Source organism: Pelophylax lessonae (assembly GCF_965119305.1).
Source record: "Pelophylax lessonae genome assembly, chromosome: 4".
In the NCBI taxonomy this organism is placed as follows: domain Eukaryota; kingdom Metazoa; phylum Chordata; class Amphibia; order Anura; family Ranidae; genus Pelophylax; species Pelophylax lessonae.
The window spans coordinates 192608004-192634282 of NC_138771.1; the positions used below are offsets into that span (position 1 = coordinate 192608004).

Sequence of the window (26279 nt, forward strand, 5' to 3'; positions counted from 1 at the left end):
CGGAGAAAGGAATTTTACGGTAAGATTTTACAAAAATGCAGTTTTTTTTCTTGCTGTAAAATCCTTTTCTCTGAGATTCAGACGGACACAGAACCCGCCTCTCTGTTGGGTTATGTATTCTTCTGACACTGCTTGTTGCAAACTGAAGTCCTATAACAGGAAGTGATGGTCTACCCCCTGGGACTGCCTCAGGGGCGTAACCAAAATTGTTTCCGCCTAAGCCTACTCCTGAAGAGAGCAGCATAAGCCCAAGCACCTAAGAAGACATGGTGTCCGTCAGCGAACCTCAGAGAAAAGGATTTTACGGTAAAACAAACATCAAATTTTTTTTTTTTTTTTTTTGGAAAAACTTTTTTGAATTAAAAAAAGAAAACCTGTAAAGTTAGCCCAATTTATTTTTCTATAATGTGAAAGATATTGCTACACCGAGTAAATTCATACCAAACATGTCATGCTTTAAAATTGTTAACACTTGATGAATGGCGGCAAACTTTGGTACTTAAAAATCTCTAGGCCATGCTTTCAAAATTTGTACAGGTTACCAATTTAGAGTTAGAGCAGGTGTAGTACTAGAATTATTGCTCTCGCTCGAAGGATCCCGGCAATACCTCACGTGTGGTTTTGAACACTGCTTACCTATGTGGGCGCGACTTGCATATGCGTTCGCTTCTGCGTGCAAGCTCAGAGGGACAGGTCGCTTTAAAAAAGTTTTTCTTATTTTCTTTTTACACTGTCCCTTTTTAATGGAAATTTCTTTTTTGATTACTTTTACACTTTTTTTACTGTACAAGGAATGTAAACATCCCTTGTAATAGAAATAAGCAGGACATGTCCTCTTTAATGTGAGATCTGGGGTCAAAAAGACCTCAGATCTCACATTTACACCTGAAAGCAATAAGAAATCCTATTTCTCTATCCTTCAACAGAAGCCTCTCTTCCTATTCATAGACTGTTATGCTCCTCCTTCTATGGATAGACACTAGGTGGGAAAAAACGTGTCCACGCCTATGGGGGCTGTCCCAGCAGGCATAACCCCTCAGGCTCTGCTATTCTCAAATGGTTTTGTTCTGCCTATTGTCAGGGATAGGACCTAGCTCCCTTCTGGAACTTCAGTCTTAGCTGTAACAGGGAAAGTTTATTTTTTAACTAGTTAGTTCCTGAGACCCAAGATCCAGAGGAACTACAAGCAACAGCCAGGTGGTATTCGCACTGAATAATATAGATCTTTAAGGTCTTCCAGCCTGGCCATCGAGCGTGAGCAGGTTATAGTCCATAACTACGAGCCTGCGAGTGGATCGTCTTGCCAGGACCCAAACGACCTGGAACACCCATACCGGGTGGGAGGTGATCTGTTTTGGAGTGGCGCCCACCTTGTACCGTGGTATGGTGAGTAAATTTGTCCCCCCAAAGCCCCTGGAGGTCGCGGGGTGGCTGTGGGCCCCTCCCTGTATTGGTAGTTCCTTGGCACCCCTTAGGATATACCCCTTGGCATTTTCTCTTCCCTAGCAGCTTTTTACTTTGGGGGGGCGGTAATGCGCCTGCTTTTGTGCTTATTTGAGGGGGTGGATCCCTGGTTAGGGACCCTTTTGATGCTTTCTATTTTGGGACCCTCCCTGGGGTCCCGGAGACCGCATGGCGCGCTGTGGTTCATGATCTGTGTTCCCAGTAGTTTGTATGGGCAGCCATTTTATGTATAATTTCCATTGAGAATCTATTGCGGCCATTTTCTTGAGGTCCGTGGACTGGACAGATATGCAGCAGGCTTTTTTCAGAATAGAGGCAGAGCTTCTTCCTGTACAGCTCAGTGTTACTTAAGTTTTCTATACTGATCAGACTGGATTTTTCTCTGGGCAAGTTTTTTCCCTCCTGCTCTATATTATATATATATATATATATATATATATATATATATATATCTATATACATTCACACTAATCGGGGTTGGGGTTCCACAGTTTTAGCGTTGAAGCTGTGTTTTTTATGCGGTCATAAAGGGACATACTCAAAAAATGTATTTGCAAATGGTGTTCCAGGAAAAAATTTCACCTGCAGACCCCCAACTGCGGGACCCTCCGGTTCACAGTTGCAGCCAGAAATAGCAGTTTTTTTTTTTTTTTGCAAGGCCTGATGTCAAAAGTGGAATTTGTCTGTTCTGGTGTCAAACGTCCTCTGCCCTCACCTCCATCGGCAGGGTCCTCAGACTATGAGATAGATATGGTCGCCGCAGATCACCTTGAGGGGTCGGTGTCTTCGCTTTCTGACCATGAAGAGGACCTGTCCTCATCAGCCACCACCCAGGAACGCGCGTTGGTGGAAGCCCTGATAGTTTCAGTGCGGGAAACACAGCGCCAGGTGTGCAGGTGTCTTTTGGCTCTCACAAATTCCATAAGTCAAGCAAGGTGTTTCCTTGTCAAGAATTTTTTCACACTATTGTGGATGAACAATTGCAACGCATTAAGCACATGGTGGTGGTGCCTAAGCGTTTTGCACACCGTTACCCCTTTGCGGAGGCAGTGTGCACTAGGTGGACTGTACCACCAAAAGTGGATTTTCCAGTGGCCAGATTGAATAAAGCGACTCTGGTAATGGTGGAAGTCTCCAACTTTTGCAGATTCCGTTGATAGACTTGTGGAATCCTTGTCCCGCCATTTACACGTGGTAGCAGGTCACATCTTGAAGTCTACCTTTGTGAACGTTCTGGTAGCGCAGACTGCTACTGAATGGGTGAAGTTACTTAAAAGTAAGTTGGAAGCTGAAAGCCTCCCCCCTGCGGTGCTTGAACGGATGGACCAGTTGGCTCAAGCCCTGGTGTTCACGTGTGATATGTCCCTGGATGTAGCCCCGTTAGTGGAAAGGGCGTCGGCAGTGCGGATTGCTATTAGGTGCATGTTGTGGCTAAAGAGCTGGTCTGCTGACCAGGCTTCCAAAAAGGCTTTGACTGATCTTCCTTTCACAGGGGAGAGGCTGTTTGGATCCTCTCTGGATGTGTTTATCAAAGGCCTCACTGGAGGGAAGAGTACTCTTCTTCCTCAATCCTCTAAGGGCAAGGCACCACGTGTTAGACAGGGGTCTTCTTTTGCTGCTCAGCCAGATCAGGTTCAGGCAAGCGACAGCACTGCAGTTCAGGTCTTCTGGGGGCTCCAAGAAGGCCTGCTCATGTAAATCGGAGATGGACCAGGCCAGATCTGCAGATGGATCTTTGTCTGCGTGATGGGGTGGGGGGACGTCTTTGATTCTTTCTGGAGCCGTGTTCCTCTCAAGTACGCTTTATAGGGGATTCTGCTTTGGTGAGGGTCTTCCCTCCCTGGGGCAAGCTGCAAAAGTTACAGGGCATTATCTGGTTACTGTTGGCAGTCTGTCTTTTTCTGCGATTTTGCAGAGGCTCAGGGCAATACAGTTTTGCATGAGCCACTGGGCAACTCGTCTGCAAGATTGTCCTGTCTGGATTCAATTGGCCTTTGCCACGACTGTGGCTTATTGTGATCACCAAGGGATCACCAAGTGTGTCTTGGCGGCCTGGGAGTGTTTTCTTCACCCGGAGGTTTTTTCATCTACTGTGTGTCCGGTGGGGAACACCCAAGGTCAATTTGTTCGCTTTTTGCCTCACCTAGTCAGTTCAGAGGTTCGTAGCCAGGTCCGGGGATCTTATGCCCGATGCCACAGATGCACTGGTGGTGCCTTGGGGTCAGTACCGACTGATTTATGCCTTCCATACTTTGAATTTTCTGCCGAGACTTTTACGCAGGATAGGGGTGGAAAGAATTCTGGTGGCCCCAGACTGGCCTCCAGATCTGGTAAGGTGGGCCGCCGCTGCTCCTTGGAGACATCCTTTCAGGGAAGATCTGCTATCTCGATGCCCAATCTTTCATCCTGCTTTAGTCGCTGGCTTTATCGGCATGGCTGTTGAAAGCCAGTTGGTCTTTCTAACTCTTTGATTCCTACGCTATTGAAGGCCAGGAAGGCCTCTTCCAGGAAGATCTATCATCGTACGTGGAAATCGTACTTTTCATGGTGTTATCTGTTCTTCAAAAGTCTCCTTTTGAAAGAATTGGGGGGATTTCGCTGCTGTCCTTGTCTCGGAAGTTTGCCTTCTTGGTGGCCATCACTTCTGCTCAGAGTGTTGGTCTGGTGGCGTTGTCTTGCTGATCACCTTATCTGATGGTACATAGAGATAAGGTGGTACTTCGACCTAATCGGTCGTTTCTTGCTAAGGTGGTTTCTGATTTTTTTTTTTTTTTTTTTTAGCTGAATGAAGACATTGTATTGCCTTCACTTTGTTCAAAACCTCAGCATCTAAAGGAACATGCTTGGTGTTCTTTGGCTGTGGCTCAGGCGATCAGGGTCTATTTACAGACCACTGAGTCCTTTCAAAAATCGGACGCTCCTTTTTGATTGCGTAAGGGTATGGCTGCATCTACTGCGACCATTTCCAGAAGGATCAGGCAGACAGTGGTACAAGCCTATTCACTGAAGGTTCTATTCCTCCGTTCCCAGTGAAAGCTGAGTGCTTCTTTGGCATTTCGCCATCAGGCGTCGGTGTTACAAGTTTGCAAGGTGGCAAGTTTGTCTGTGCATACGTTTGCTAAATTCTACAAGGCAGATGTGTTGGCATTCACAGATGCTCCTTTTGGCCGCAAAGTTTTGCAGGCTGCTGTTTAATAGAGAATTCCTTTTGTTTCTCTTTGAGGGTTCCATTGTTTCCGGGTGAGCTCCAGTTCCTGGTTGAGCTCTATTTTACTTGGTTGACTACTTTAGCCATTGGGGAATTTTGTTTTTTTTTGTCTTGTTCCTTTTGGACTTCCCTATGAGTCTATGAATAGAAAGAGCTGCGTCTGTCGAACAATAAAAACTGGATTTTTGTAAGCACTTACTGTAAAATCCTTTTCTCTGAAGTTCGACAGACGCTGCACCCGTTCCTCTGAGTTATGGGGGTTTTTTTTTTGTTTTTCTAACACTGCTTGCAACTAAACTGTTTGAGAAAAGCAGAGCCTGAGGGGTTATGCCTGCTGAGATAGCCCCCATAGGCATGGACAAGTTGTTGTTTTTTTTTTTTTTTCCTGCTTAGTGTCTATCCCTAGAAGGAGGAGCATAACCCTATGAGTCTATAAATAGGAAGAGCTGCGTCTGTCGAACTTCAGAGAGAAGGATTTTTTGGTACGTTTTTTTTTATTCTTTTTTAACACGGCACATTTTTAATTCACTTATTGCTATCACAAGGGATGAACAACATTCTTTGTGATTGCATGGGCCAATAGATAAGATGCAGGGAGATGCACGGGGACAAGACACCTCTTGCAGTGCAGCCCACGCGCCAGGTCGCTAATAATAGTCGCCAATACGACCTGGCGCCTGGGATTTGTCGAGCCCTGCCCTACTCTATCTAAAATGGGAAGAAAAAGTTTTGGTTTTAGCTCCTCTAAGCTCCTCTGAAATGCAGACAAAAAAAACTGTAGACTTCTTGTTTGTCATTGGACTTTTTTGTATTTTAAACCCTGCTTACTTCTTTGCATTCATATACCATACTTGCAAATATGAGATAAAAGTAGAAAAGGTTGGAAAAAGGCGCTACCTGGTTAAAACTATATGTTAAAATATATTACTATATGTGTGTATTTATTAAATCGACCATATGCATAAAAAGATTTGAAAATATTCAGTGGTAACATAAAATATTAAAGTGCCAGCGCAAAATAATGGGCTCAGTGTTCACGCCCTCAAAAGGTGCTCAGTATATAAAGCAAATTGTGCAGGAAAAATAAATTGAAACAGAAGTGCACAAGTTGTAGTAAATATTTATTATATAGTGCTGGTGATAAAAAAAACGTTTGGTGCAAGAAATAAAAAATACTTACAAAGCCTAATAACTATGACATTTTATGCAGGTATCCTTGTTAGAGTACCGAAAAAGACAACGTGAAGCAAGAAAGAGCGGCTCAAAACCGGAAACGTTGTCCTTGGTCACACTTTCCCCACATCCTGACAGTGGAAATCTTGTCGGGAACTGTGTTGGTGAAAATTGCAGCAACATTGTGGAGAGTGTGGAGCTAACTGAGAGTGTAGCTAATGTGACTGTTCCACTGCCAACTGAAGCCCAGAATATCTCCACGGAGGATACAGACCAAATTTCTCCAGTAATGGATGCCGCCTCGGGTGAGAAAAGTGATCCTGAGGTGCAGTGGTAAGCATTTATTCTCTATTTTAAAGGACATCAAGGTTTAGATATAACTTTTTTTGCCTTTATAAAATATATACATACACACAGGTGCATCTCATAAAATTAGAATAGCACCAAAGTTCATTTATTTTAGCAGTTCAATTCAAAAAGTGAAACTCCTATGTTAAATAGATGCATTACACACAGAGTGATATATTTCGAACATTTTCTTTTTTTTTTTCTTTAACAATGAATTTTTTATTGAAATTGGGTTACAGCAAAAGGTAACAAAACGAGATTATGAACAAAAGGTATAGTTCAGATCCAGATATACATCGCTGGGGTAAAAAAGAGAAAGATGCCGGGAATTCAGCTCTAGTTTACAAGCATCATCCATATCGAAGGGAAGCTTTATTCATCTAGATAGACCAAGAATGAGAAAATGCTGCATATTTTAAAGTATTAAGTGCTATGAGGCGTTTAAATGAGTGGTCGGAGTTAACCATAGTCACCAGTTCAGAAAGATGGGGTAAACCTCGGTTTTCCTAATTTCTAGGATGTGTGTGACCCCTGGTCTCTGGGATACGGGGAAGTGGTCAATGTCTAGATTTAATAGGGCTAAGGCAGGCTGGGGTTTGGTCAATATACCAATGAAGGAGGAGATTAAGCGGAACACTGAACCAAAAACTTGTAAGACATGGGCAGCTCCAGAGGAGATTCCCTAGCTGGTCGCATTCACTCAAACACAAGGGGAGAGACTGTTCAAAATATTTTGAACAGTCTGAAAGGAGTATAATGCCATCTATTGGTTAGATTTTAATCATAGTTTCGGTATGGCTCGTGCAGTGAGAGCATTGGTGATTGAGCTAAATGTAGATCTCCATTGAGCTGAGGAGAGCAAGGCCTGGAGTTTGGATTCCCACTTTAACATAGAACAAAACATACTATTCATAAAACCAGCCCTGTGGGGTTTTAAAGAAGAGGGAAATCCCTCCCAAATTAGACTTGGAATGGGTAAGGAACTTCCAAGTAGGAGGAGGTAGGGATATTGAGGGAAGGGGGTATTTAGCTAGGAAATGCAGCATTCTGGCACCTGTAAATTGGTCCTTGGGGGGTAGATAGTGTTTAACAGCCAGTTCTTGAAGGGTGTACAGGGATTGGTCCTTAATGAGGTCATGGAAGGTTATTTCATGGTTCAGTATAGGGTCTAGTCGAGAGGGAAGGGATCATAGCCTCAAAAATTTGGAGAGGAAGGGGTTATGGCTGGCGTTTGTGTGTTCAAACGTAACTGAATTTAAAATGTCTCCATGCTTGCAATGGTAGTTAGAGGTTCCAAGGTTTCCACCTGTCACTAATGAGCAATTGAAGGTTATCAGTGGGGGGCCATATCTGTCTCTAGTTCTGCCCAAATCGGAATTTCACCTGAACGAAACTGTTTAAGTGGCTCCAAGTGTACCCTCCAATAGTAGTCCCTGAAGTCAGGGAATCCCACCCCGCCACATGATTTGTGCCTAATCAAGGAGGAATGGGAGCATCTGGCCTTCAGTCCTTTCCAAAGGAAAGATTTGGTGATTTTCAAAAAGGATGTGACTATGTGGATTGAGATCGGGATGGGTAAGGCTCTGAAAATGTATATATAATTTGGGGAAGTATGTTCATTTTCAGAGCCGCTAGTCTTCCATACCAAGATGGCTCTGACTTGGCGAAGCGTCAAAGTTCGTTGTCAATTTTGGAAGTTAGGGGTTTAAAATTTCCTGCTACCAAAGAGCAAGTGGAGGCTGTAAGGGTAGGGGGTCCCTTCTGGACTCCATGTGAAGGGGAATTAATCTGAAGTTTTGATCTGATAGAGGAAGAAATCCCTAGATCCAGGATAAGCGATTAATAAGAGATGCAGCTAAATTGGGTAAAGGCTTGGAATATTTGTGGTAGGGAAGACTTTGGATTTGTCACAAGTAGAATGTCATCCACAAAGAGATTGATCTTGTTGACAGAGCTGTGAAATTGGAAGCCTGTAATGCCTAGGTGGGAGGGATTTTATCATTAAATTGAAAATGGACGGGGATAGTGGGTATCCTTGTGTAGTCCTGTTAGAAATTGTAAAGGGTTTGGAAAAAATGCTAAATGCATTCACCTTTGCTGAGGGCATGGAGTACAATCCCAAAATGGCACTGTATGTTACCTTGGAAGCCAAATTTATTTTTCGTTCATTGCTAGACATAGCTCCTGATCTTCTTAACCTTTGGGTTGTACTGCCCCCTACAGGAGTAGGACAATATGCAGAAAAAGTCTGGCTATGCCTATGGGCATTCCCAAGGGGTATACTCCCTCTCTGCTATAGGCACTCAAGTTTTTTTCTGCCTAGTGAGGAGTAAGGACCTAGTTCCTTGCTGGAATCTCTGGTCTTGGCAATTTTTTCTTTAGATAGATTTTTTTTTTCTTTCTCCTGTGAGATCTACAGTTAACTGCCGGACTCAGCAACGGGCTGGATAATCTAGATCCAGTCTGGCAAGCGAGCGCGCACAGACCTCAGCGTTGGGTCGGCCGTGACATAGCCACGACTCGGCCCAAGTCGCAGCATTCCTCCTGGCCAACAGCCCCCTCCCATTTCGATGGAGAGGAGGCTCTGTCTGGAGCGGTGCCTGTCTGGTTCCTGGTATGGTAAGTAACTGTCCTCCCCTCTCCCTCTGGAGGGTGTTGGGGTGGACATGGGCTCTTCTATGGAACAGTCTTACCCCCAGGTTCCCCTCCTTCACATTAGGCAACCCTCCCCCCCTCATCGGTCTGGTGGTTCATGTGGCCCATTTCGCCCCCTCCTTCACTATGCTGGGGCTGTGGGGTTTTTCGGTCCACCTTCCTGATCGCTGCATGTGGAGTGCAGATAATCCGCAGGCTGGTTAGGGCAAGGACCCTCGTCATAGACGTGGGCCATCTTTCTCGGCTCATAAGAAGTTTTTTCATCCCCCTGGGGATCCAAGCAAACTTGGTCTGGCATGTTGAGAGCAGGCTTCTCCAGATCCGTGAAAAAGGCTCCTTCAGCATGAAGGTGTGTCGTCATCTGGGGAGGAGTGACCTCTTTGCTGGTTTCTGGACCCGTGTACTTCCCTGGTACAAGACAAGTGGGTCCAAGAAGTCATTTGGTCCGACTACAAGATCGAGTTTCGTTCTTACCCTCTGGAAAGTTTCTTTCCTTCCAACCTTGCACCTGACCGCTTACAGGGTCCTTTTTTTTCAAGGGGTGATTGTTCTGGTTCCGACATCGGAATGTTTTCAAGTGGTTTTACTCTGACCTGTTTACAGTCCCCAGGAAGGAAGACAGCATGTCCACTCCTGGACCTCAAGGCGCTGAACTGCTTTGTACCGCCAGTGCTTCCTCCGCTTTGCCGTGGGAGGGGAGCATTATCAGTTTGTGGCATTACCCTTTGGTCTTGCCTATACTCCTCGGGTCTTCACAAAAGTGTTAGCACCGGTGCTAGCTTTGTTACGCCAATGGGGGGATCGTGGTACTGGGCTACTTGGATGACCACCTTTTTCGAGTGGAGTCTTCTACTGCTCTGGTGGAAAACCTGGAGATCACCATACAAACTCTGCAGGAGTTTGGCTGGATTCTACATTTTCAGACGTCTGCTCTGGTTCTGTCCACAAAGCTGGACTATCTGGGTCTGACTCTGGACTTGGCCTTACTGTGAGTGCTACTTCCTCTGGACAAAATGCAGGCTTCAATTCGTCTCCTGCTGTCCAGCAGATGATCATCCCCCTGGACTTGTATGCAGGTGTTGGGCCTGATGGTGTTGACCTTCGAGGCGGTTCCGTTTGCACAGTTCCATACGAGGTCCCTGCAAAGGGAGATTCTGGGCAAATGGGTCAGGACTCCGCAGTCTCTGGACAATCAGATCCAGCTGAGTAGGGGGAACGAAGGACTCCCTGATATGGTAGCTTCATTCTCTGGTGCTTTGACTGGGCAAATCATTCCTCACCTTGTATTGGACAGTGGTCACCTTGGATGCCAGCTTGTCAGGCTGGGGAGGCGTCCTCTGCAAAAATTCTGCTCAGGGGATCTGAACACTTGGAACAGTCCAGTCTACCGATTAGTGTCTTGGAACTCCGAGTGATCAAACTGTGTCTGGACCATTGGACGGATCGTTTTCAGGGATGCCCAGTGTGCATTCAATCTGACAATGCCACCGCCGTGGCTTATTTCAATCACCAGGGGGGGGCACAAGTGTCCTGGCGGCTCTGGAGGTAGCCGGCATTCTAAGGTGGGCAAAGCGGTTAGTTCCAGCCCTCTCAGCCGTACACCTTACAGGAGGGGAAAATTGGCAGGTGGATTACCTCAGTCGACAGGGTAGTGGGTCCCTTCAAAACCATTCGGGATCCTCTGGTGGACGCCATAGACGCACTGGTGGCCCCATACGGTCAGTATCTTTTTTACGCCTTCCCACCCCTCAAGATCTGGTGCAGCTGGTCACCAATGTTCCTTGGAAGCTTCCTTTCAGGGTGGATCTGCAGTACATTCTGTGTTGGGACTCTGTTTGGGGCTGGCATTCCTGTGTCTGTGTTATCCCCTCATGTCTGTGCGTTTTTGATCTCCCTGATCCTGGTCCCTGCGGGCGTTTTCTCTCACAGCCTGTGCGCTGTGTGGGTTTGTGGAGGGCCCTCTCCTGTGTCACCTTCGGGTGCTTTTTGGAGGTACAGACACTTGTGGCGACCGCTACGGGGTTAAAAACCGCCGGTCCGCCATTTTAGGTGTAGGCAGCATGTCTGGCTTCACTATGGGCGCTTATACAGCATTGGATGTGGTGTTTTTTGGCACCTTGAGACGCCATCTTGTGTGTGGCAAAACGTTTGTTCCGAGCACATGTCGGCGGCCATTTTACCGAAGCCTCCCATTACTTTCTATTGGCAACCATTTTTCCTTAGCCTGCCTCCTGCGGTGACATCACTTCCTCCTTTTACTCTGGAGAGTTCGGCTGCGGTGGTAACACTTGTGGGGGTCTGTCTGCTGTCTTTTTACTTGTGCAATCCTTCTGGCTATCAGTTATCCTGATTGAGGGTCTGTGTGTTCACAGTCTTTGTAGCTGTGTGCTGCGGGGGTCCGCGGCGTGCTTAAAGGGCCGGTACCTGAAATTAAAAAAGAGGATTTTGTTTTTAACATGGATTTTAAGGACGGCAAATTTCCCACAGCCCTGGTGGGGGATTCAGGTTCCTCTGAATCCTCTACTCTGTCTACTTTGTCTGCTGCAGTGGCGACTTTGGTGTCCAAAGTGGAGATTCTGATGTCTGAACGTGCTGCCAGGAAAAGGCCTCGTTTGTCCTTGTCTTCTGAATCTGATATGGTTGCCATAGGTGCCGTACCCTTTGAGGGATCTCGCTCTTCTCAGTCTGAGGGGAAGGCAGAGGTTGCAGGGGTGAATGATCCCCCCCCCCCCCCCCTGGGACGGCCGAGGACCGCGCAGCTATGGATGCACTGATTCTTGCCATTAAAGAAATCCTACATTTAGAGGATGAGCCCAATCCCCTGGGCATTGTCCTCTTTTGGCACACACAGGACCTGCAAGGCGGTGCAGGTGTTCCCTTGCCCCGCTGAGTTTCACGCTACTGTGAATGATCAATGGCGTCATTTTAAAACACACCTTTGTGGTGTCAAAAACGTTTCAACTCTTCTATCCCTTTGCGTCTCCTACGGATTCGCGCTGGTGTGTGGCCCCTCAGGTGGATCACACTGTGGCCAGATTGAACAAGGCCACTCTAGTACCCACCGAGGATTCTCCGGTGTTTAGGGATCCTACGGATAGGAGAATGGAATCCCTTGCCCGCCATGCCTACATGGTGGCGGGTTCCCTGCTAAAGCCCATTTTCGCCTCTGTCATGGCGGCTCAGGCTGTGGCGGACTGGACCAATGTGCTAAAACGCACCCTCGTGGCTGATTCCGCCCCTCTTACTACTGTGGCGATGGTGGACCAGATCCATCAAGGATGTATTTGTGTGATGTGGCCTTGAATTAGTTGCGCGCCTGTCTAGTGTCGCGGTGATTAACCGTCGCCTGATATGGTTAAAGAGCTGGTCGGCTGACCAGACTTCGAGAAAAACGGTGGCTGACATCCCCTATGCGGGGTCTCGTCTGTTTGGGGAATCCCTGGATGAATTGGTTAAAGGGGTCACTGGGGGCAAGAGCACTCTGCTGCTCCATAATCCTAAAGGCTAGTTTTTCCGCGGTAAGCGGGCCCCTCTTTTAAACCAAATCAGGGGTCCTTTCATGCCTTCAAGGCACAGAACAAGGGGAAACCCTTCAAGGGCCAGAGAAAGCCCTGGGCGGGCAAGCCAAAATCCGGCCAGGCTGGTGCAGCTGCCCAGCCTGCCTCTGCCTGATGGGACGCCGTCACCCATTTCAGGGGTGGGGGGACGTTTGCGCGGTTTCCTCCAACCTTGGCTGCTCTAAATTCCGGACAGATGGGTTCAGGAAATCATTCGATCGGGTTACAAGATCGAATTCCTTTCGCGGCCGGCGGACAGATTCTTTCCCTCAAATCTTCATTTGACCCCAGGGCGGTTACAGGACCTGCATCAGGCGGTGCGAGATCTCCTCGCCCAGGGGGTGATCGTCCCAGTGCCACATCGGGGCAGGTTTCGGGGGTTTTACTCAAATCTGTTTACCGTGCCCAGAAAGGAGGGCAAGGTGCGTTCAATTCTGGACTTAAAAGCTCTAAACCGCTTTGTACACGTTCGGCAGTTCTGCATGGAATTGCTCCGCTCGGTGGTAGCCTCCCTGAGTCCAGGCGAGTTCCTGGCCTCTATCGACCTGAAGGATGCGTATCTGCACATCCCCATTTTCGAGGGTCATCAGAGGTACCTCCGAGGAACACTATCGGTTTGTGGCGTTGCCTTTCGGTCTCGCTTCGGCTCCAAGGGTGTTTAACAAAGTGCTGGCTCTAGTTCTGGGCCTGTTGCGGGCTCAGGGCATTGCGGTCTTGGGATATCTGGACGATCTCCTGTTAAGGTCGAGTGCCAGCCAGAGCCTGCTGCGCGATCTGTCCACTACGGTGCAGACGCTCCAGGAGTTCGGATGGACTATCAACGTACAGAAGTCGACTTTGCCACCTTCGGTTCGTCTCCCATATTTTGGAATGGTTCTGGACTCTGCTCAAGCGAAGGTATTTCTGCCGGAGGACAAGCTCCGGACCCTACAGAACGAGGTCAGAGCCCCCCGGGACAACGAATCCTCGTCACTCAGGACCTGTATGCGGGCCCTGGAGTTGATGGTGTCAGCCTTCGAGGCGATACCGTCAGCACAGTTTCACACAAGGTCTCTCCAAGCGGAGATCCTGAACAGATGGGACAGACTCCCGCAGTCCTTGGATCTGAGAGTGTCTCTGTCTCTGTGTCACCAAACCAGAGTGGATCTTCTGTGGTGGCTTCAGTCCCCGGCGGTGGCGTACGGAAAATCCTTCCGGCTGTGCCTACTCCATTGGTCGACCGTCTTCAGGGCCGCCCTGTACGGGTGCAGACGGACAATGCCACTGCGGTGGCCTACATCAATCACCAAGTGGGCACCAAGAGTGCCCGGGCGGCCCAGGAAGTAACCAGTATTCTGTCTTGGGCCGAGACTCGTGTCTTGGCAATATCGGCAGTTCACATTACAGGTGTAGAGAATTGGCAGGCTGATTACCTGAGCCGTCAGACCCTGGACCAGGGGGAATGGTCCCTGCACCTGGAGGTGTTTCAAATGCTGTGTGCGAAATGGGGATCCCCGGATGTGGATCTGTTCGTCTCGGCTAAACCACAAGGTGGAAAGGTTCGTGGCAAGAACGCGCGATCCTCTGGCAGATGCCTCGGATGCGTTGGTAGTGCCTTGGCATCAGTATCATCTGATGTATGCCTTTCCTCCGATTCAGTTGTTGTCCAGGTTCCTTCGCAGGTTGGCCTCGGAGCCAATATTGGTGATTCTGGTGGCGCCGGACTTTCCAGGCCGGTCCTCGTACGCGGACATCGTTCACCTGGCCGTCGAGCCTCCATGGCGGCTGCCAATGCGAGATGATCTACTGTCTCAGGGATCGATCTTCCATCCTGCTTTACAGTCGCTTGCTTTAACGGCATGGTTGTTGAAAGCCAGGTCCTGAGGGACAGGGGTCTCTCCTCAGAGGTCATTCCTACCTTAATTAAGGCTAGAAAAGCATCATCTGGTAAGATTTATTACCGTACATGGAAAGCTTATTTTGCCTGGTGTGAGTCCAGGGGCTTCTCTCCTCGTTCATACTCGGTGGCGAGAGTGCTGGCTTTCCTTCAGACTGGTATGGACCAGCGCCTTGCGTTGGCCACGATTAAGGGCCAGGTATCTGCACTGGCAGTCCTTTTCCAGCGCCCCCATGGCGTCTGATTCTTTGATTCGCACCTTCATTCAAGGTGTTCGTCACTTGGTCCCTCCTCGTAGGGAGCCCTTACCTCCATGGGACTTGAACTTGGTCCTGTCTGTATTGCAACGTTCCCCGTTTGAAAACATCAGGGAAATCTCATTACCTCTGCTGTCTAGAAAGGTTGCCTTTCTTGTGGCAATCACGTCTCCTCGCAGAGTGTCAGAGTTGGCGGCCTTGTCTTGCCGCTCCCCTTACCTGGTGGTTCATAGGGATAAGGTGGTCTTGCAACCTAACCCGTCCTTTCTTCCAAAGGTGGTTTCTGATTTTCACCTTAATGAGGACATTGTTTTGCCTTCGCTCTGTGCAAAGCCTAAGCATCCTAAGGAGGTTGCTTTGCATTCCTTGGATGTTGTCAGGGCGATCAGGGTTTACCTGTCGTCGACTGAATCCTTTCGGAAATTGGATTCTCTCTTTGTCCTTCCTGGGGGACCTCGGAAGGGTATGGCTGCGTCTGCGGCGACCATTTCAAAATGGATCAGACAGACAATTGTACAGGCCTATTCGTTGAATAGGCCTGTACATCCATCCATCCATCCAATCAACTGTAGGAGACCTGGAGCTTGCTAGACTTTCTTTGGCATCCTGAAGCCACTTTCACAATTGCAGTGGAAATTTTTTTTATGGGATTAAGTTTATTTTCATGGCAAAGAATAACTGAGGCCAGCAGACTGTGAAAATTTAATATTTGTTGATCTCAACTTTTGCCCACGGCTGTACTTTGTGAATGAGGACATGTGACAAATGTGTTATCCCAATTGGCATGCAATAGTGGAAATAAACTTTAACTTCTTCCCGCCCGCGCTATAGCCGAAAGACTGCTACAGCGCGGGCTCTAATTTCCGGGAGGCCGCCTTTAAACGGCCCCGCAGTGACAGGCTCCCCGCGCGCTCCCGTGAGCGCGCATCGGGGAAAATCTGTGTCGGCCGTGTCCCTTGGACACAGCCAATCACAGATCGTGGTGAATGGCCAATCACAGCGGCCATTTAACACGTGATCGGACTGAGAGATGATCTCAAATGTAAACATATGAGATCATCTCTCATCGCCAGCTCTCCTTCCTCACACAGAGACTGCGTGTGAGGAAGAGCAGAGCCGATCAGCGGTTAGGGGACACAGAAAAATGTAATCAGGGCACTGATCACCAGTGCCCTGATTACACAAGAGGTAAATAAAATACAATAAGTGCCCACAATCAGTGCCCACAATCAGTGCCCATAGTGCTGCCAGTCAGTGCCCATCAGTGCCTGCTCATCTAGGTACTGATGGGCACTGACTAGCAGCACTATGGGCACTAAGTGTGGGCACTGATGGTGCCACCCGTCAGTGCCACATCTCAGTGCCCAGCAGTGCCACCTATCAGTGCTCATCAGTGCGGCATATTGGTACCTCCTCATCAGTGCCCAGAAGTGCCGCCTCATCAGCGCACATCAGTGAAGGAGAAAAATGTATTTTTCAAAATTTACTCGCAAAAAATAAACTGTTTTTTTTTTTTTCAAAATTTTCATTTTTCTTTTTTGTAAGAAATAAAAAACCCAGAGGTGATTAGATACCACCAAAAGAAAGCTCTATTTGTGTGAAAAAAAATTATAAAAATTTCATATGGGTATAGTGTAGCATGACCGCGCAATTGTCATTCAAAGCGTGAGAGTGCTGAAAGCTGAAAATTGGCCTGGGCAGGAAGGGGGTGAAAGTGCCCGGTAGGCAAGTGGTTAAATTACCACCAGCAGGATATATGCTTTATATTGAATGACGTTTTGTTCTGTTTCCCAGGACTTCGTCAACCTCTGTGGAACAGGTTAGAGAAAGAAGCTATCACAGGGCCTTGTTGTTGAGCGACCACAGAAAGGATAAAGACGGCGGTAAGTAAAATGGGTTTAGGTCAACAGAGTGATTTACTTTGAAAGTTTAAATGTACAATAAAGTAAACTTTTGTCCACTGGAAAACATCCTAGCAGGGGATTAACATTTTTTTGTCTTTTCACTTCCTTTTTATCAGTAAAACCTTACCTTAAAATGCTTACCTACTGGTCTGTCGCAACTTTTTAAATTGTTGTGACGCAACACAATTGCTCTGATGCAGCCTTTTAAATCCTCAGTGAATTAAGTCTAACATTTCTGCAGCGAGATTGACTTAATAGCTTTCATCATGGCCTGCCCAGACAAGCAGCTGCATTTAGGATTATAGAATATCATTTACCGTATTTTTCGCCGTATAAGATGCACCGGCATATAAGACGCACCCAATTTTAAAGGAGGAATATCTAGAAAAAAAAGATTCTGAACCAAATACTGTAGGCTCTCTTAGACCCTAGGTGTGTGTGTGGGTGTGTGTGCACATTTTACATTTAATTTACCCTGTAGTTGGCCCGCCTGAACACTTTCTCACACACACCATACGCTGCCTGTGATCTATCCAGAAGCAACAGTATGACGTAGGGAGGGCGGTGTGTCTTCTCCCCGTGATTCGGGGGCGGAGCTTGTGGAGCCATTCTTCTGCCCATCAATCCATGGGCATCCAATAGAGTAGTAGGCGAAGTGGGGGCGGAGCAGGAGCAGCAGTATGAGGTAGGGAGGACTGAGTCTTCTCCCTGGGATTCGGGGGGCGGAGCTCTGGCGGATCAATTCTTCTGCCCATCAATCATGGGCATCAAATCAAATAGGAGCGGAAACATATGGAGCAGGAGGGGCAGACGTGTGGCCCGGGGAGACATGAGGAGGCACAACCCGCACTGATGGATACCGGTAAGCTCATCGTTGACATGGTGCCCGGGCAGCAGGTGGATAGACTGTCGGGAGGGGGGGACAAGGCGTGCTATAGGAGGGAGGGTCAGAAGTCTCCACAGCCCGCAGTACATGCAACAAATCCAGCCTGCAGCACATACAGCATAAAAAGAGGACTGCGAGCAAGCACCACACAAAGTTGGGGGCAGTTTTAATGCAGGCAAAATGTGTATTTGTCGTATAAGACGCACCAACTTTTCCCCACCCCAGTTTTGGGGAAGAAAAAGTGCATCTTGTATGGCGAAAAATACGGTATTTGTTACATGCAGTTTTGTAACTTATTAAACTGAACTTTGCCTATGATTAGTCACAGCTAAACATGGGCCCACTTTACCCAGATAGAAGCCTAGCTGGCCGGGAAGTCTACGTTTTTTTTAATTTGTATAAATTCTAGTCTTTTTCTGATTTGCAGTAAAAGGTGCTATTTGTCTGTTGAACACAGTGAGCGGAGTTGTCCTGTACTTATAGGTGATAAAAATAAAAAAAAAAATTAGGAATCGTACACCTCTTCTGCAAACACTGGCCATTTGTAAACTGAAGGAACTACATTTATACTCTTTTGTATTTCATTTACTGACTTTTAGAAGTTGACCTGGAGAATGGTGAGAGTGCAAAAGAAGCCCTATCTCCTGATGTATCACAGAAGAATTGCAGCAGCCCTTCTAGACAGAACACGGTAAGATGTCAGTGATGCTTAATGCATCAAGCATGTTGCTAATATTTAACACAAGCCTTTAGCAGGCATAGAACTGTACTCCCATATCTCTATTACAATTTTTTTAAGAAGGAAATGAAAATATTTTTTGGTCATCCTAATATAAACACCAACTTCATTATAAATTGTGCAGGTATACATCATCTTACAATTTAATTGGCATTATTTATTAAAACAAACCTAGGACCCTACAAACACAATGTCTTTACTTGTAATTTTTTTCTCTACAGCCTTGTTCTGCAGGACCTAAGGCTTCCTTAAAGACTGATCCATCCCAGGAAACTGCTGTAAATACATCTTCGGCAGAAACGTCAAGCACCTTCAAACCAGAGATGCAAGCAAAACAGCCGTCTCTTTCAAAATCTCATGTTGCTCAACCTCATTCACAGAAGCTGCCTTCTACACCTTTAAAGCTGCATTGTCCTTCCTCCCCTCATCTGGAACAGTCACCAAAGGCTTCACCACACACACCTATACAACATGGTTACCTTTCACCAAAGCCTCATTCTCAACAGTTAGGGTCCCCGTTTAGACCCCATCACCCTCCACCACATCAGACGGGGACACCACAAAGAGAAAACCATGTTAACTTCTATCCTGTTTCACAAAACCTTCAACCTTCAACTCCCCAGCCAGCAGGTGGACAGTTGTTCTCCCAGGCCCAGACGGGACAATGTACGACAGTCTATACTGCATTTAATCAGCAAACTGTAAACAACTCTGCCCCACCTCCGCCGCCTCCTCCTCCAACAACGACTAACTTTTATCAAAACCAGCAGCCCTCTGGGTCTTTTCAGAACTACAGTCAAATCAAAGGAAGTATTCCCCAGCAAACTGTGTTTACATCTTGTGCAAACCAGGGCCATCCAACCACCTCTGGGCAACCAGCAATTCAAGGACATCATGTCAGTTCGGGACATTATTTGCCTTCACAAAACTCTGCTGTCCATCTTCAGAGCACAGCATCAAGTGTCCCCCCTCCTCCGCCACCTCCTCCACCAGGATGCCCTCAGCCCCACGTGCCAGGTGCAGTTCATGCTGTCCCAGTTGCTAGTGGCACGATTATTCATTCACAGACAACAGGACATCATTTGCCACCACCTCCCCCTCCCCCACCAGGCCCTAGTCCTCACCACTCGCACATGCAACATGTATCAGCAGGACATCAAGGACTGCCAGTGCAACACCAGCATGTTTTAAATGCAGCTCCTCCTCCCCCTCCACCACCACCACCACCTCAATCCACTAATGTTTTAGGTGGGTCTGGACACCATTCGGCATCAGCACAAGGATTGCACTTACAGACTCACCAAGGACCTCCAATTTTCCCTTCAGGAGCTCATGCCGGTGTAGCCTCATACTCAGCCCAAGCTCCTGTTCACAGTACAGTGGGGCCTGTGCCACAACACCAGTCCCCTGCAGCAGGACCTCACCACCCAATTCCTAGTCAGGGGACTCATATTCAGCCACAAGGACCAAACAGTATTGCTTCGGCTGCAGGGTTCTGTCCCCATCCTGGGTCTGTAAGTCTCCCCCATGGGGTGCAAGGACCACAGCAGGCTTCTACAGTGCCTGGCCAGATACCTATTCATAGACCACAGGTGCCACCAACTTTCCAAAATAACTACCATGGCTCAGGCTGGCATTAGATTTGGCTTCACATAAACATTTTTAAAATGTTGTGTAAAATAAACTGTACATTTTATATGTACCTTACAAAGGTACTTTTTAAAGCCTGTATATGGAAATTTGTAAAAATGCAGTTACCAGTGCGCTTTCATTTTATTTTTATATCTGTGCTTTTAAGCCAGTTTCAAGTCTTTAGATTAAGTATACATTCCAGTTCTGTTTGATTGCAGTGTAGTTTATGCTGCAGAACATCACTTGTCAAAATTCAATTCATTTAGTGAACGTTTTGTATTGTATGTTTTTATACATGTGATTTAAATACACAGGTAAAAGCACTAACACGTTTTCTTTTCTTTTCTGTGCTGTGTGTGAATATCGATAACACGCCAGTTTCAATGTTACATTGCTACCTTGCTTATTTACACAATTGTAATTTAATGTATAGTTGTTTTAACTATTTGACTTCATTAGAAGTTTTGTAAATACTGTATTTGCCTGTATATTGCTTTCAGCTTCCACCTCATTTGATAAAACATTGTACATAGTTTTTTTTATTGTATGATCTTTGTGGAAGTAGTACAGTATATGACATTTAAATTTTTTTTGTAATATACTGTCACATTGCAGCACTCGTTGGGCATTTTAATTCATGTTAATAAACCACAATTATGTCTGTTTTATCAGGTTAGTCCTTTCATACATTTTACAAAATGTTGAGGCATAATTACAGCACTTAAAACTGTACATTAAAATGCATTGTCAGTACTTTTTCCTGACTATTCCAAAACTTTTGTATTGTGTTTTTAATTCCACACCTTGCATTATTCTAGCATTTAATTATTTTCCCATTTTAAACAGCAAATCACACCATATGTGTCCTAACTAGGGTTCAGCAGTTCTTGCACTGCTTATGGCATTGTCAGTTTGCAGCTCTGCTCGCCTTAAACCAGCTGAAACAAGTGGATTCTGGAAGGTCAAAGCTTAATCATAGCAAGCAAGATCCCTAAACCATTATCAAAGCTACTTTTTATTGCAGCTTTTTGGCATAGGAGGGCTAAATGGTTGAGATGTTGGCAAAGTAATTACTGTTCGTTCCAACCAGAAAACATAGGTTTCTCCTTATTTGGTAAAAGTAGAAAGCCTCTTCCAAGTACAGCCACAATTCCAGAAAAGTGGGGTGCTGTGTAAAATCTACATAAAAACAAAATGAAATAATTTGCATATCTCATAAACCCATATTCACTCTAAAAAATGTACCATGAAAACAAAAGGTAGTTTTAAAATTGATGACAGCAATACATCTCAAAGTTGGAAACGGACCATGTTTACTACGGTGTAGCATCCCCTCCTCTTTTAGCACTGTAAACATCTGGGAGCTGAGGAGACCAGTTGCTGTAGAGGAATGTTGTCCCATTTTTGCTTGATGCAGGATTCGAACTACTCAACAGTCCTGGGCTGTCTTTGTTGTATTTTTCTTTTCAGAATACGCCAAACATTTCCAATTGGTGAAAGGTCTGGGCTGCAGGCAGGTCAGTTGTCCTGTTAAATGGAGGCGCACTGAAAGGAAATTTTTGTTCAGAAACTGAAAATTCTTGATGCACTCAGCAAATATAACTCAACACACAGCCATTAATGTCTAAACCGCTGGCAACAAAAGGGAGTACACCTCTAAGTGAAAATGTCCAAATTGTGCCCAGTTAGCCATTTTCTCTCCCCTGTCATGTGACTCGTTAGTGTTACATGGTCTCAGGTGTGAATGGGGAGCGAGTGTGTTAAATTTGGTGTTATTGCTCTCACTCATACTGGTCACTGGAAGTTCAACATGGCACCTCATGGAAAAGAACTTTGAGGATCTGAAAAAAAGAATTGCGTGTGACATCACCGGGGAGCTGAGGCAGCACAAGCCGCAACGGATTTGGCTGCTGCATATCGGCTTTATCCACTTTTGTAACATTCATTGAGGACTTGCTTTTTCATGTGTGGTGAGTGCATTTGCTTCTAATAAATTTTATCTGTTGGAACATACTGCACTATTGTCTTCCCCTTCTGTATTTTGGCATATGGGAGAAGTGCTGTCTGATGTATCCTGACTCCTGGATCTTCTGGGATATAATGGTGAAGTGCTGTCTGAGGCATCCTGGTCCCTGGATCTTCTAGGATATTCTAACAGCAGGCTTTTGGGGTTGATCTCCCACAGGATTACAAGGCTTTCTATGACCACTGTGAGAGCAGCGGTCATGGCCATCTGGTAAGAAGCCAATCTGCTTTCTTTTGTGTGGTGGAGGTTCTTGCTGTTCCAGTCTCTCACCAATATTATAGATCATCACTTGTCAAGGTGTCTCTTTGTGGATGTGAATGCTCCATATGCCATCTCAGAAGTGGACTTATGCTATATGGTGGACTGTATATAAAACTTCTCTAGCGCTGCATTTTTTGTTTTACACATTTATTACAGTGCAGCAAGTTCATCCTTATGGTATACTAGCTGGAGCCAGGCTTGAGAAGTATCCATTTTGGGAGTCTCCATATGAAATGTATGGTTGGAAGCTTACCCTCATTTATATCTGGTAAGAAGCAACCCATTATAATCACGAGGTGACACGCAGCGTGGTGATATCACCAAGATTGAGATTTTTCTCCAGTCACTTAATTAGGCCCATTGGTAGTGGGAATCTGGTAAGGAGCCACCCTATTGTGTTTTGAATCATGTGGTGTTGCGCACACAGTTGGTTTTCTATTGGATTATCTGAATCAGTAACCAAAGCATATCACTTGTGAGACTTTATGTGCAAATGTGAAATAACTCATTCGCAATATAATTTGTTATTGTCACATTGGCGATTTTGTTCACTTTTTTATGATCTTGTGTATAGGTTTTCACCATTGATCATAATTTTTGTATTTGTTTATACATGCACCTATGTTATGCATGTAATCTGTTGAGCTCACTAGTTTTTGTTGAGCGCACTAGTTTTTCTTTACACATATAATTTTTCACTCCTAAATTCTTGGAGTTCTAATTGCTGCCACAATTGTATACTTTTTGGTTAGTGCACCCTAACTCACTTTATTATGTTGGAATACTTCCCTGCGGTCCACTCTCCGGAAGGGGATCATGCTCTGCTTCAGTCACAGAATATGTTGGCATTCATGGTTCCATCAATGAACTGTAGTTCCCCAGTGCTGGCAGCACTCATGCAGCCCCAGACCATGACACTCCCACCACCATGCTTGACTGTAGGCAAGATGCACTCGTCTTTGTACTCCTCAACTGGTTGCCACCACACACTTTTGACACCATCTGAACCAAATAGGTTTATCTTGGTCTCGTCAGACCACAGGACATGGTTGCAGTAATCCATGTCCTTAGTCTGCTTGTCTTCAGCAAACTGTGGGCTTTCTTGTGCATCATCTTTAGAAGAAGCTTCCTTCTGGGACGACAGCCAATTTGATGCAGTGTGCGGCGTATGGTCTCAGCACTGAAAGGCTGAACCCCAACCCCTTCAACCTCTGCAGCAGTGCTGGCAGCGGCATATCCGGAGGTTGTCTTTGGGAAATGGATGTATGCATGCTGAGCACGTGCACTCAAAAAGGACAGATCCTGCACATGCTGATATACATCAAGTACAAAGAGGAGTACTTCACCAGCCCATGGCGCTGTCCATGTGTTCACCTCCTTTGTTTGTATGTTTTTTAGCTGAAATGTCCTGGTTGCTGCTGCTCCTCTCTCACTCCACTGGGGGGGGGGGGGGGGGGGCGGATCAAAACAATTCAAATCTGTAAAGAAAAGCGCACGCAACCTCGGGCAATAACGCTTTAATAAAGGACAATAAAACAGTACATAGGAATTGCACTCACACTTTTCCTTTAAGACAATCGCTTTACAGCATTCCAACAGAAGCTACTCACTCCTCCCGTCCCTCCAGATGGTGACTCTGCGGTCTCCTCATCCGCGGCTGCCACCGCTGTATCCCCGCTCTCCTTCACTTCCTGTGTTGCCTGGTCACCGGATGCCGGTTCTAGTGCGCCTGCACACTATACCGACGTGGTCTACGGCGCCTCAGGAGAGCCTCAGCCAAAGCCGGAGCCACAAGTTGTACGGAGCTGCGAGGTGGGGGATTTTAAGACACGGGTGTACTGCCTCTGCTGTTACTACGGACAACGCGTTTCGGAGGCTGAGCCTCCTTCCTCAGGTCCCCTGAGGACGTGCACTCATCTTCTTTGGTTGACCATGGTGAGGCCTGTTCTGAGTGGAACCTATCCTGTTAAACCGCTGTATGGTTTTGGCCACCGTGCTGCAGCTAATTTTCAGGTTTTTGGCAATCTTATAGCGAACCTTGGCACCCCAGATGTTTTGGAACTACATTTCCCATGATGTGCATGCACTCTGCAGTGTAGCTGAGCATCATGGGAAATGTAGTTCCAAAACATCTGGGGTGCCAAGGTTCGCCATCACATGCCTAGGCCATCTTTATGTAGAGCAACAATTCTTTTTTTTCTCTTATATGCATTGACGGGGACAGCACCTCTTCATGACTGTAGGCTTATACTGTTCCCTGCAGGAGAAGGACAGTAGGCTGGGGAAAAAAAGCTTGAGCACGCCTATGGGGCAGTCCCTGGGGTATATTCCTACTTCCTGCTATATGTATTTCGTTTTTTTTCCTGCCTAGTCAGGAGTAAGGACCTAGTTCCTTGCTGGAATCGCTCGTCCTGGCAATTTTTTCTTTTTAAATGCATTTTTTTTCCCCCACCTTTTATTTTGTTCTTGTGTGAATTTACAATCGTGCCAGACTGGGCGATGCCCTGGATAATCTAGAACCTTAGGTTCCTTTCACACGGGCTTTCCGATCTGGTCCGCCTGTCAGTTTTTCAGGCAGACTGGATCGGATGCTCCATGCAGCCCTATGGAGTACCGAATGTCAGCTGAGACATGTTCGCTGATACCCGTTGCTATCCAATCCTGTCTGTAAAAATCCGGACGGCTGGAAACCCTATTTTAAATCTGTCTGGAGGATCCTATAGGATCAGATGAAAATGGACAGGTGGTCCGTTGTCATCAGATCTCCCATAGAGGAGAGCGGTGCTCTGACAGCTCCATCTCTGCAAACAGAGCGGAGACGGAGCTGTCATCCGCCTGCTCAGCGGGGAATGGTGGATCGGTTCCCGCTGAGCTGTCATCCGCCTGCTCAGCGGGGAATGGTGGATCGATTCCCGCTGAGCTGTCATCCGCCTGCTCAGCTGGGATCGGTGGATCGATTCCCGCTGAGCAAAATGGACTCTGTCGGGCGCACCGCCCCTGTGTGAAAGGAGCCTTAGGGTTCCCAGTCCAGCCAGCGAGCGCATGCAGTCCACAGCTCCACGCTAGGTCAGCTGTGCCATAGCCCCAATGGACGGGTGCTGGCCTGTGAGTTAATCTTCCCGCGAGGGCACATACGACCTGGCTTTTGCCCGAGTCGAAGCGTTTCCTCCTGGCTGACAGCACCCACATTACGATGAAGTGGTGTCTTGTCCAGAACGGTGCCAACCCTGTTCCTGTTGTGGTAAGTAGCTGTCCCCCCTCTACTCCTGAAAGGTTTTGGTGTGGACGTGGGCCCCTCCCTGGGATGGTCGGACCCCTGGGCTCCTCTCTCTTGCATTTCGTGTCTTCCCCTACCCCCCCCCCACACACAACTTGGTGGTCTATTGCTGCCTGTGCCCCCCATCTGCCCACACTCCTTGTTGTATGGGGTGCTGTACTGGGGGAGGGGGGGGGGGGAGTGTGCTGCTGGAGACTGAACTATCGCTTCTCAGGTGGGGGATGGGACCTGCCAGGGTCCCCTTCCTAGTGGGATTGTTTTTTTCGGCCCCGGGACCTGTGGAGCTGCTCTTTTCTTGTAGCCTCGACGGCCATTTTCAAATGGTTTCCCATTGCAAATAGTGTCTGCCATGTTTTTGGAGATCAAATGGGCGGTGATTCTGCGGTAGGAAGCCCTTTCTCGGCCTCCAGTGGTGATGCAGGGTTCTTCCTCTTCCTAATCGCCGCGTGGTGTGCGGGCTGTGTGCTGGTTAGTGCCTTGTGGTGTTTTCTCTCCCTCTTTCTGCTATTACAGTGGTAGTGCTGTGCTGGGCCTTTTTGTGCCTACAGCACGGAGGAGGGGTTGTCCCTTGTAGTGTTTTTACACCTTTTTTGTGTGGCTTTCCCTCTCCATTCATGTAGTCCCTGAAGCATTTTTCACCACCTGATCCCCTCTCAGAGGCTGTCAGGCCCTCCGGGGCCTCACAACTAACTGCACTGTTGGCGGTCCTGGAGTCCTTGGTGTCCAAAGTGGATTTGGTTCTGGGCAAACGGGCTAGCTAAAAGCGTCTGCCTTCTGCCCCTGCTTCCTCTGTCTCTTCCGATCCAGAGTCTGATTCGGCTGCTGCGGATTAGTTACCCTTTGGGGTCTGTGTCCACGCACCCTATGTGCTCAGATAGTGAGGATGATTCCTCTGTTCCTCTAGTCGCACCTGAAAAGGGCGCTAGTGGATGCGCTTGATTGTATCAGTTGCATCCGTCATATGTTAGGTTTCCCGCACCAACGCAGCATCAGAGGCGCTGGTCATCTTTGGCACA

The 26279-nt window shown here is 47.0% G+C and overlaps 1 protein-coding gene across 5 annotated transcripts in view; it reads left to right on the plus strand.

Moving 5' to 3' along the window:
• The window catches only part of KMT2E (lysine methyltransferase 2E (inactive)), a 176729-nt gene extending 156286 nt beyond the window's left edge, over window positions 1–20443 (plus strand). For all 5 annotated transcript variants that reach the window (XM_082254414.1, XM_082254415.1, XM_082254412.1 and 2 more), the window contains 4 exons: window positions 5883–6178; window positions 16333–16421; window positions 17928–18019; window positions 18289–20443. In XM_082254414.1, the coding sequence (XP_082110540.1) occupies window positions 5883–6178; window positions 16333–16421; window positions 17928–18019; window positions 18289–19707 (1896 nt within the window). In that variant the 3' untranslated portion in view covers window positions 19708–20443. The remainder of the gene's footprint in view (window positions 1–5882; window positions 6179–16332; window positions 16422–17927; window positions 18020–18288) is intronic.
• The last annotated feature ends 5836 nt before the right edge of the window (window positions 20444–26279 follow it).